This window comes from Oncorhynchus tshawytscha, linkage group LG32, assembly GCF_018296145.1.
Source record: "Oncorhynchus tshawytscha isolate Ot180627B linkage group LG32, Otsh_v2.0, whole genome shotgun sequence".
In the NCBI taxonomy this organism is placed as follows: Eukaryota; Metazoa; Chordata; class Actinopteri; order Salmoniformes; family Salmonidae; genus Oncorhynchus; species Oncorhynchus tshawytscha.
The window spans coordinates 4078320-4091153 of record NC_056460.1 but is presented as its reverse complement, the minus strand read 5'-3'; the positions used below and the strand labels follow the sequence as shown (position 1 = coordinate 4091153).

The 12834-nt window shown below is 40.9% G+C and overlaps 1 protein-coding gene across 1 annotated transcript in view; it reads right to left on the bottom strand.

Moving 5' to 3' along the window:
* si:ch211-126j24.1 (phosphofurin acidic cluster sorting protein 2) overlaps positions 1-12381 on the bottom strand; it is a 106407-nt gene extending 94026 nt beyond the window's left edge. Inside the window, 1 exon segment of the mRNA XM_024396757.2 lies at positions 11953-12381. Coding sequence (XP_024252525.2) covers positions 11953-12185 — 233 coding nt within the window. The 5' untranslated portion in view covers positions 12186-12381.
* Positions 12382-12834: the final 453 nt, after the last annotated feature.

Below are 12834 nucleotides of genomic sequence, written 5' to 3'. Positions count from 1 at the left end.
TTTAAGCAAAAATATTCAAGCTAATGCGCATTGTCTACAAAGTTCCATCACCTTTTGGGGCAATGCTTTACAAAGACCTCCTTGCAGGGTAACTCATGGGTGGTGTCTCAAATGACACCCTATTCCCTAGTAGGGCCCTGCTCAAAAGTAGTTCACTATATTGGGTATAGGGTACATTTGGGATCACCCCTGCTGTTTGCAGGGTAAATGTATGGGTATAACTTTTGACTTTAACCAAAAAGCAAGTATGCAACAGTGGGGATGTTGGTTTTGATTAGCACCTTACAAAGGATGTACCATATTCAACTCATTTCATACCTTACCACCATTAGAAACTTATTCCATTTTCCATAGATAGCCATTGAGAATCACTAGATGTCGTACTATTCATAATACAATATAGGCCCATGATGTTGTATTAGTTGAGAAACCCATTCCATTTTCCATATAGGATACATTTGAGAATCGCTGGTTGTCGTACTATACATTAGCCTACATAGTATTTGTCATTTCCAGTATTAAATAGGTCACTCCCTATCCTACAGCACCTTCAGTCAAGTCAATCCCATCCATCTTAAATGCAGCTAGCCCGCTCCATCAGGAATAATGGCTCCTGCACCAATTAAACACCAATGAAACAGCATGAATAATAGAGGCGCTATTGGCTGGCTAACCTGATTCCAGCGCACACGTTTAATTACTGTGGGTCCATCTATTCCTAGGTGGGTTCGCCATCATTTCTCTCTCCCGTCTGAGGAGAAACCGGGGTTGGGGTGTGTGTGTGAGTGGTATATCTGAAACATTGTTTAAAAAAATATATATAATGTGTGTGTGTATTAGGGCTGGGCGATATATTGAATTAATTTGATTCATTCTAATGTTTGTTTTAGCGCAATGCTTCAAAGTGGAATAGACTGGGATATGTGACAGAAGACAAGCTGAGCTCTTCCTTTTCAAATGTCTGGAATGCCCTTTTATGGATGTACAGATACTAGTCCACCCACAGATGGAGGAATCAGGGTTGGGTGAAGTTGCCCCTAGATGCTGATCTTGGGTCAGTTTAGCATTTCCCCCACTAATGGTTACGGTTAGGATTGGGGGAATGGAAGTTGATCCTTATCTGTCCCTATGGGAATCGTCACCACGATTGTAAGTAAGCATTTCACTGTAAGGTCTACACCTGTTGTATTTGGCGCATGTGACAAATAAAAATGACTTGATATACATTTTTTGCAGGTCTCTTAATGTGTGAAGAGGTTGTCAAAGCCCACCCAAATGTAATTTGAGTAAACAGAACTATTCCATTAAAAAACGCACAACGCATCACCAGGGGCAAACGACCTGCCCCCCAGGACACCTAGAGCACCCGATGTCATAGGAAGGCCAAAAAACATCATCAAGGACAACAACCACCCGAGCCGCTGCCTGTTCACCCCGCTACCATCTAGAAGGCGAGATCAGTACAGGTGCATCATAGCTGGGACCGAGAGACTGAAAAACAGCTTCTATCTCAAGACCATCAGACTGTTAAACAGTCATCACTAACACGGTGAGGCTACTGCCTATATACAGATTTAAATCACTGGCCACTTTAATAAATGGATCACTAGTCACTTTAATAATGTTTACATATCTTGCATTACTCATCTCAAATGTATATACTGTATTTTGTACTATCTGTTGCATCTTGCCTATGCTGCTCTGTCATTGGTCATCCATATATTTATATGTATATATTCTTATTCCATTCCTTTAGTTAGATTTGTGTGTATTAGGTAGTTGTGGAATTGTTAGATTACTTGTTAGATATTGCTGCACTGTAGGAACTAGAAGTATTTCGCCTCACTCGCAATAACATCTGCTAACCATGTCTATGGGACCAAAAACATTTGATTTGATATTGATTAAAATGGCAATCTGGGATTCAAACAACAACAAGTAGCCCCCTACCACTTTTTGGATAAAGAGCTGAGGGATGGAGCTGGAAAAATGTAACCACTTTCAAATTTAAGTCTTCTCTGCATTCTCCACCACTGTTCAATCCCTAAGGAGAGCTCCATAGCCTTGGCTCAGGAAGCCAACTTCCCCGCTCTTGTTACCTAGAGATAGACGACACATCTGGGCCAGCAATGAGGGATCACTCCCCTGGGTCACCAGACTGGCTCCCGTTGTGTATATGCACAGGTGCCAAAATGGTGCAGGGTACCATATTCATTAAAGGAATAGTGTGTTATTTTGGCAATTAAGTGATTTTTATACACACCCAGAGTCAGATGAACTCATGGATACCATTGTTATGTCTTTGCGTGCAATTTGAAGGAAGGTAGTTTCGCGAGGCATTGCTAACTAGCGTTAGCGCAATGACTGGTAGTCTACCAGAACTCCACCCATCTACCTCAGCTATAATGGGGGCCAACTAAAGAAATACACGATTATGAAATTATGAAGTTGCAAAAGCGGCTACTGGTTTGTTAGAAACTTATGTGAATGTAACAGAGTCCATTGTCTGCCACTATAATGATACTTACATTCAAACCGGCACATTAGACTCAAACAAACCATGCAAACTTCTCGAGCAAAAACCAAGCTTGTCACACCAGGCATGTAGATCTCAGGTTCGGTGACGTCCTTGTGGGATGCTAACGCAGCTACCTGGTACATTCACACATTGAGGTAATAAGTGTTTCAACGCGTGTTCTCTGAGGTGTTGGGGAGTAAAATAGTTGTGGAAAAAACTATTGTTTTGAACAAATAACGAAATTACTGCCCATAGTTCATAAAATATGACATGTTGCTCAAGGACAATGCGAACAAGACATAAAATTGAAGTCGGAAGTTTACATACACTTAGGTTGGAGTCATTAAAAAACTTGTTTTTCAACCACTTCACAAATTTCTTGTTAACAAACTATTGTCTTGGCAAGTCAGTTAGGACATCTACTTTGTGCATGACAAGTAAATTATCCAACAATTGTTTAGAGACAGATTATTTCACTTATAATTCACTGTATCACAATTCCAGTGGGTCAGAAGTTTACATACACTAAGTTGACTGTGCCTTTAAACAGCTTAGAAAATTCCAGAAAATGATGTCATGGCATTAGAAGCTTCTGATAGACTAATTGACATAATTTGGAGGTGTACCTGTGGATTTATTGCAAGGCCTACCTTCAAACTCAGTGCCTCTTTGCTTGACATCATAGGAAAATCTAAAGAAATCAGCCAAGATCTCAGAAGAAAAATGGTAGACCTCCACAAGTCTGCTTCATCCTTGTGAGCAATTCCCAAACACCTGAAGGTACCATGTTCATCTGTACAAACAATAGTACGCAAGTATAAACACCATGGGACCACGCAGGTGTCATACCGCTCAGGAAAGAGACGCGTTCTGTCTCCTAGAGATGAACGTACTTTGGTGCGAAAAGTGCAAATCAATCCCAGAACAGCAGCAAAAAACCTTGTGAAGATGCTGGAGAAGCGGGTACAAAAGTATCTATATCCACAGTAAAACGAGTCCTATATCGACATAACCTGAAAGACCGCTCGGCAAGGAAGAAGCCATGGCTCCAAAACCGCCATAAAAAAGCCTGACTACGGTTTGCAACTGCACATGGGGACAAAGATAGTACTTTTTGGAGAAATGTCCTCTGGTCTGATGAAACACAAATAGAACTGTTTGGTCATAATGACCATCGTTATCTTTGGTGGAAAAAGGGGGAGGCTTGCAAGCCAAAGAACACCATCCCAACCGTGAAGCACGGGAATGGCAGCATCATGTTGTGGGGGTGCTTTGCTACAGGAGGGACTGGTGCACTCCACAAAATAGATGGCATCATGAGGAAAATTATGTGGATATATTGAAGCAACATCTCAAGACATCAGTCAGGAAGTTAAAGCTTGGTCGCAAATGGGTCTTCCAAATGGACAATGACCCCAAGCATACTTCCAAAGTTGTGGCAAAATGGCTTAAGGACAAAAAAGTCAAGGCATTGGAGTGGCCATCACAAAACCCTGACCTCAATCCTAATTTGTTGGTAGAACTGAAAAAGCATGGGCGAGCAAGGAGGCCTTCAAACCCGACTCAGTTACACCAGCTGTCAGGAGGAATTGGCCAAAATTGACCCAACTTATTGTGGGAAGGTTGTGGAAGGCTACCCAAAACGTTTGACCCAAGTTAAACAATTTAAAGGCAATGCTACCAAATACTTATTGAGTGTATGTAAACTTCTGACCCACTGGGAATGTGATGAAAGAAATTCTAGCTGAAATAAATTTCTCTCTCTACTATTATTCTGACATTTCGCAATCTTAAAATAAAGTGGTGATCATAACTGACCTAAGGCAGGGAATATTTACTAGGATTAAATGTCAGGGATTGTGAAAAACTGAGTTTAAATGTATTTGGCTATGGTGTATGTAAACTTCCAACTTCAACTGTATAAGAAATGCTTCAAATGACCTGCCCACCTTGGCAAGCACAAGTAACAACAACAACAAAGATGGCGGTGGAAAAACAGTGCTTAGGCCTAGGAGTGTGAACGTTTAAACAAAGTTGGCATCCTTTACATTAAGAAAATCCATAACCCAATTTATTTTGTTTGTAATTTTGTTTGGGGAAAAACAAACAATCACAGTACAATTATCAAAAAAACATTATTTTCCATGTTGAAGCCTAACTAGACTTCAGCCTGTAAAGGTCTGTGGATAGTAAGGTAATTTAAATAAAACCAGAAAGCTAAAGGCAAACAATTTGCTAGGCCTGCAAGACAAGATATAGCGAGAAATAGATTACAAAGAAAAAAAAATTCTGCCTGCCCCCTCCTCTCTCCCTCATGTTGGTTTGCCTGCTCTTGTTCTTTACCAGAGATCTGTATTTAATAATAAGATGCTCATGTCTCCGCCCTAACAATGGGAGTCATTGTCCCGAAGGCGGGAAGGCAGGTGACAAGCTTAGTACCAAAATAAGCCCATAGAAACACATTGGGTTTATTTTGGACAGATTTTGATGAGACTGAGACCTCTTGCTTCGTCTCTTCCTCTCGGTCTTCACTAATGATGCAAGTGTGTGTTCAGTCTTCGGTCTGTTGCTTGTAGAATATCTTAGCCTATTCATTGATAATAGGCCCTGCTTTACTGAAGTTGCTAGACATTGTAAGCCAAGAAATGGCAAGATAGAGCTTTCCATTGTGAGATACAGCATTTGATTGCTGATAGATAGGCCTATTGCATGGTTCTGACTGGTGGCCGACCTGCCTATACTGTGCCACTCCCCTTTCGCTCTGTCCCTCACTACCTCGCTATGAAAAATGAAAGTGGTTGTGTTCTCGGAAGTACAACAACTAACCAGTCTCATCCGTTCTAAAAAATACTGAATCTTAGGCATCTCGACACTCATAAATGAGAGTTGGCACTCTCCACCACTACATCATCGTCGTTAACTTTGAATAAATGGCAAAGAAAAGCAAGAAATTTTTTCCCACTCCGTTTGCCCCTCCAGCTGAGTATCTTTGCTAGATCCCATTTGTTCTTCATTTCATGCACCTTGGTTTAGGTGTAGGCTACTGTGTATTACTGTGGAGTGGGTAGCGAGTCGCGACTGTTCAAAAAATGTACCCACAAGCCTGTAAGGGGTTATAGAATGAATTCTGAAAATGAAAAAAATGGCAGTGTGGATATTGGAGTGAGTTGAAGGACACTAGAGAAGAAAAAAAAACATCTAGGTAAACACAATTACTTCCTTTCCTTTTCACTGTCTGTGGGGAACTTTCTGGCTTAGCCACTGAAAATGTATGTGTACATGTGTTAGGCGAGTACGAGAACATCTGCCGCTTAGGGATCCCGCAAGACAAAGCTAATATGATACGATGTTATGATATATACATTTTTTAAGTAACTTTCAACACTGCTCTGCCAAAGTAAAGAAAAACCATTTTTTAATTAAATAAACATGAAGAATTTGTGTGTGTACATGGGGCTTGCATTTCAAGATTTCAAGTTATAGCGGATAGATTGAAAAAGGTGATAAAGAACATCGAGGAAAAGGACATCAGATCTATGAGAATGTATTTATGTATGAAGCATGAAGTATTTCTAAAACTCAGTCACTGCTGTAATGACAGAAGCGTGCCATTTATCAGCAGGTAAAACCTGGCAAGCCTGTTACCTCATACAATAGAAATTTAGCTAAGAGCAAAGACAGGCGCATTTTGTTCAAAAGTTAGGGATATTGAAATTGTCCTCACTTAGCCTGCAGAGCATAAATCATTTTCAGTTTCTATCGCAAAATGTGGCAATGAAGCACATAGAGTTATGACAGTGGTTAGACCTACCTTATGTGTGTTCTGTACAATATTACCCAAGTGGGTTGGACTGAAAAATAATGCTAAGTAGCTTATAAATACAAGAAGAGAGCCATTGGAGGTAATCATTAGCATATTCTACTGTCATCATTGAACCCGTGATTTCTGTGTTATTAGAGCAATTAGATTAGGCTGGCATACTATATACAGGTAACTGCCAAAATAAAGGAAACACCAACATAAAGTGTATTAAAGGTCCAATGCAACCATTTTTATCTCAATATCAAATCATTTCTGGGTAACAATGAAGTACCTTAATGTGACTGTTATCAATAAAAAAAATGTCCAAAATAAACAAAAATAGCATCTTAGCAAAGTGCAATTTCTCAAGCAAGAATTATGCTAGGACTGTCTGGGAGCGGTCTGAGGGGAAAACTGAAAATGAGCTGTTAACAGCAGAGAGATTTGGAACTCTCTGGCTGCAGTCCAAACACTTAAATGACACACCCTATCCCCTCAGCCCTCAAATTAAGTGGACACTTCTGATGACGCATCATGACGTTTGACGAGTATACACTTGCAGGACGAGGGAGGAAGGAATAATTTCTAAATAGACCACCCTTGGCCGGAAATTCATCACTCGTTGATCCGGCGATGATTATGTTTTCAGCCACCCGTAGCTTGTGGGTACTTTATATGCGCAACAATCAATTATGATTGCATGTCTACTTCTATTAAATATATAATTATTAATATACGCCTACTGTAAGATAGCTAGCAAATTAATTAGCTAACTAACGTTAGCCTGCCTAGCTGGAACTTCTGACTTACAATGTCTAACTTATTTGCATCTGTTTTTTACTTACACTTGTATGTTGACTTCTCCATTGATGTTGTTTTTAAGTTTTCGCTGACTTTTCTTAGCGGATTGAATTATGGGGAGTTTCAGGCCCCGGAGTGAACATAATCGTACACTTGCAAAGCTGACTAAAAACGTGGGCTGAGGGGTTCCCTTGCTTGGCTAATCATTTGGACCACCCTCCAAGATGGTGACGGGGATTCCCCCAAGGGCATAAGGCGAGGGTAAGTAATTTAAGTGTTTGGACCGCAGCCTCTGTCTTATCGATCTACTAATTAATTTAATGCATGGTGATGTCACCAGGTGTAACCATTAGTCCAAACAGTAAACGAGTATGCAATGGCCAAATTCAGGTAGGTCCCTCCCAGTTTCTTAAGTTTAAGGAACATTTTGCAACAGAATTGACATAATGAAAACATCAATGAGTGCATCGATGACGTTATCCCTACAGTGACTGTATGTACATACCCCAACCAGAAGCCATGGATTACAGGCAACATCCACACTGAGCTAAAGGGTAGAGCTGCCCCTTTCAAGGAGCGGGACTCTAAACCGGAAGCTTAGAATAAATCCCGCTATGCCCTCTGACGAACCATCAAACAGGCAAAGCGTCAATACAGGACTAAGATCGAATCGTACTACACAGGCTTCGACGCTCGTCGAATGAGGCATTGCAAACCATTACAGATTACAGAAGCACACCCGAAAGCTGCCCAGTGACACAAGCCTACTGGACGAGCTAAATTACTTCTATGCTCGCTTCGAGGCAAATAACACTGAAATATGCATGAGAGCATCAGCTGTTCCGGACGACTGTTTGATCCCGCTCTCCGTAGCAAGACCTTTAAATTGGTCAACATTCACAAGGGCCAGAAGGATTACCAGGACGTGTACTCTGAGCACGCGCTGACCAACTGGCAAGTGTCTTCACTGACATTTTCAACCTCTCCCTGTCTGAGTCTGGCAGCTTCATTAAATAGTACCCATAAAACACCAGTCTCAACGTCAACAGTGAAGAGGTGAGTCCGGGTTACAGGCCTTATAGGCAGAGTTGCAAAGAAAAGGCCATATCTCAGACTGGCCAATAAAAAGAAAAGATTAAGATGGGCAAAAGAACACAGACATTGGACAACGGAACTCTGCCAGGCATCCCGGAGTGGCCTCTTCGCTGTTGCCGTTGAGACTGGTGTTCTGCGGGTACTATTTAATGAAGCTGCCAGTTGAGTACTTGTGAGGGGTCTGTTTCTCAAACACGACACTCTAATGTACTTGTCCTCTTGCTCAGTTGTAAACCGGGGCCTCCCACTCCACTTTCTATTCTGGTAGAGCCAGTTTGCGCTGTTCTGTGAAGGGAGTAGTACACAGCATTGTATGAGATCTTCAGTTTCTTTGCAATTTCTCCAATTTCTCAGAACAAGAATAGACTGACGAGTTTCGGAAGAAAGTTCTTCATTTCTGGCCATTTTGAGCCTGTAATCGAACCCACAAATGCTGATGCTAGAGATACTCAACTAGTCTAAAGAAGGCCAGTTGTATTGCTTCTTTATTCAGAACAATAGTTTTGTAATTTCAAAAGGGTTTTCTAATTATCAATTAGCCTTTTAAAATGCTAAACTTGGATTAGCTAACACAATGTGTCATTGGAACACAGGAATGATGGTTGCTGATAATGGGCCTCTGTACGCCTATGTAGACATTCCATTAAAAATCATCCGTTTCCAGCTACAATATCCATTTACAACATCAACAATGTCTACACTGTATTTTAATGGAAAACAATGTGCTTTTCTTGCAAAAACATCAACATTTCTAAAGTGACCCCAAACTTTTGAACGGTAGTCTACATATTACCTCAATTACGTCGACTAACCGGTGCCCCCGCACATTGACTCCGTACCAGTACCCCCTATATATAGCCTCGCTATTGTTATTTTACTGCTGCTCTTTAATTATTTGATACTTTTATTTCTTCTTTTTTTAAGGTATTTTTCTTAACCTCTTGAGCTTACTTGAGACGCAGACGTCTCACCTAGAGCTCTAGAAATGCACATGCGCGACGCTACATGCTAATAGTATTAGTTAAAACGCAAACGTTCATTAAAATACACATGTTTGGTATTAAAATAAAGCTACAGTCATTGTGAATCTAGCCACCGTGTCAGATTTTTAAAATGCTTTTCGGCGAAAGCATGAGAAGCTATTATCTGATAGCATGCAACACCCCAAAAGACCCGTAGGGGATGTAAACAAAAGAATTAGCATAGTCGGCGCTACACAAACCGCACAATAAAATATAAAACATTAATTACCTTTGACCATCTTCTTTCTTTGCACACCTTGATGTCCCATAATCAATACTGGGTCTTTTTTGGATTAAATCGGTCCATATATAGCCTAGATATCGATCTATGAAGACTGTGTGGAAAACGGAAAAAAGAGCGTTTCATAACGTAACGTCATTTTTAAAAGTTAAAAATTCGACGATAAACTTTTACAAAACAGAAATACCTTTCTAATGCAACTTTAGGTATAACTACACGTTAATAAGCTATAAAAATCATCAGGAGGCGATGTAAATTCGATAGCCTGCCGTGTGGAAAAATGTCCGGAGAAAAAGACAGACAATGCCTCGGGTCGGTGGTCGGAGAGAATCGGTTCCCTTTGGGCGGATCTACCAAGAATCAATTCAGATTCAAATGAGGAGACTCTATAGATCCTGTGGTAGCTGTAGGTACTGCAAGCTTGGCCTCATATATTACGGTTCACCTTTAACAATTCATGGGAGTGGCGCATGGATACTTTTTTCCATCTCCAGTGATCAGATTTTCCTGCGCTTTTCGATGAAACAGACGTTCTGTTATAGTCACAGCCGTGATTTAAACAGTTTTGGAAACGTCTGAGTGTTTTCTATCCACACATACTAATCATATGCATATACTATATTCCTGGCCTGAGTAGCAGGACGCCAAAATGTTGCGCGATTTTTAACAGAATTTCCGAAAAAGTAGGGGGGAAGCTTAACAGGTTTTCTTAACTGCAATGTCAGTTAAGGGCTTGTAAGTAAGTATTTCACTGTAAGCATTTCACCTGTTGTATTCGGCGCATGTGACAAATACCATTATATTTTATTTGATTATAGGGAAAGCCATCCATCCCACCAAAACAGGCTTATATGTCAGGTAGTCTTTTCAAACAGCTCGTACACTAAAAGGGTGGAAATATATATAAAACACAGGCAAATCATGTTTGACTGCACTGCACCTTTAATTTGGTACTGGGCCACCATGCAGCTGCCAGAACAGGTTCAATGCGCCTTGGCATAGATTCTGCAAGTGTCTGGAACTCTACTGGAGGGATGCGGCACCATTCTTCAACGTGAAAATCCATAGTTTGGTGTTTTTGTTGATGGTGGTGGAAAATTCTGTCTCAGGCATAATCCAGAATCTCCCAATTAACGGAGGCGCATAAAGATGGCGGCCCCCATACACTTACCACAAATTCCTTGTTTTGCTAAATTTGCCTTATTGTACATTGCTCTCTGTCGCTCTTTTGTTGGTATAGTCATTAGCAAAGTATAGCCTACATGACCCACCTTTAGCTTCAAGACGCAGGCAATTTGAAAAAAAACTCAGGAAGATTGTTCTGATTTATTGGCACATTGAACCATATCGCCATATCGCATATCGCTCTGTTGTTACACTCAGTGGATAGTGCTAAAATGTTGTGAAATTGTTAGATTATATTCCTTGTTAGATGCATGTTTGGAACTAGAAGCACAAGCATTTCACTACACTCGCATTAACACTTGCTAACCATGTGTATGTGGAAAAATTAATTTGATTTGAAATAATTACGTCATATCTGAATTCTGCCAGCTTTACGCACGTTCGCCATTGGGCTGAGATCCAGTGACAGAGACACACACACTGCCTATGCTCCTTTGAGACACCTCTTTCAAAGTAACTGAGATCTCTTCTTCTAGCCATGGTAGCCAACATAATGGGCAATGGGTATTTTTATACATGACCCTAAGCATGATGGGATGTTAATTGCTTAATTAACTCAGGGACCACACCTGTGTGGAAGCACATGCTTTCAATATACTTTGTATCCATCATTTACTCGAGTGTTTCCTTTATTTTGGCAGTTCCCTGTAGGTACCCTATGCAGTTCCATTGCCTGGATCAAGTATGTTTTACCATGCAGTTCTGGAATGTAGGCTATGGGTGGATGGAATTCATAACAAACGGTTTAACTCGGTGAAAATAGCTCCATATAGCCTAGAATAACGGGAAAGTGTCTCTTTGAAAATCAAGAGGGGTCTATGCAAGGCAAACGCTTTCTATGGCGAGCAAAACATTCATAAATGTAGACTTATTAACAAGCTAGTAATTTAGCCAATGCAATTGTATATTATTTTGGTCTATAAAACGGTTTGGTCAGTATGAGTATAGCCTAACCTTTGGCATTAAGATAGCTTTACCGTCATATTATTCTTTGTCGTACATTCTTAAAAGAAACAAAAAGGAGACTACGAGGGCAGACTCTGATTTGATAAATCCAGAGAAATTGACTGTCTAGTCCGAGTGACCTACAACAAACTCAACCAAATGTCATTGAATTATGGATGTGTGAGGTTGCTGCTACAGACCATGGAACAGCTCTCAAAATGTAGCCTAGCTATCTTGTAACAACATATAACAACCACTCCGAATTGGAAACATTACTACAGACGCCCACTCTCAAAAATAACGGATTACATGCGTGCTGGGCAATGTAAGTAGCTTAGCCTACCTTGGAACACAACTCGGAGAAGAGCGGTCTATTTCCCATGTCGCAAAAAGATTCATAGGCACGGGCATGGGACCATCCGACCCACCCGAATTCGAACCCATGCCTCCCGCTCCAACCGCGGCTCCGGGAGCAGAGGGCATAGGTGCCGGGGGTGGTCCACCGATCCCGCCGCCGCTACCTGGGTTCAGGAAAGCGGCCCGCACTCCTCCTCTCTCTACGGCCGCCGCCATCATCGCCTCTCCCGGGGTAGCAGCAGGCTATCAGGCTGTGATGCTCGCTCGCGTAGCCACTCTCGGCTATATCGCAGAAACTTGTCAGTGTAGCAGGCAGCTCAAGGCTAGCATATCGAGATAGTGCTGAAACAGAGGCGTTCAGACACAAATCTGGCCGGGGCGTTATTAAGCACGCACACACAAAAACGAGGTACGGTTCTACTATTGGACGCTAGGGGCGCCAGCAGATTTTTCAACGGGGCGGTCATTGGTTGATTGTAAATAAAAAATCAGAGCTGAATATTATTGGATTATAATAACATTATTATATGTAATTATCCGCCATGTGATTATAGCTAGTAGACAATTATTAGTCTATACATAATTATTTGACATTTTATAACCATAGTAAGAAACGTTATTTATAGACTAATGATACAATATATCAGGGATCATAATCAGGATTCATAATAAAAATGGCTGCAACAACCAATGAAATATCCCTTAATATACAATCCTACTCCTCTACTAGCCCACAATCCATTCCTAAGAAAGAAATGGCAAGTCATATTAAAATGTTATTTTTATATATATAAAAAAAATCCACTGTGTCGCTTGCACATTCCATTAAGATTTGGAGAAAATATGTTTCTGGAACTCTTCATTTGAT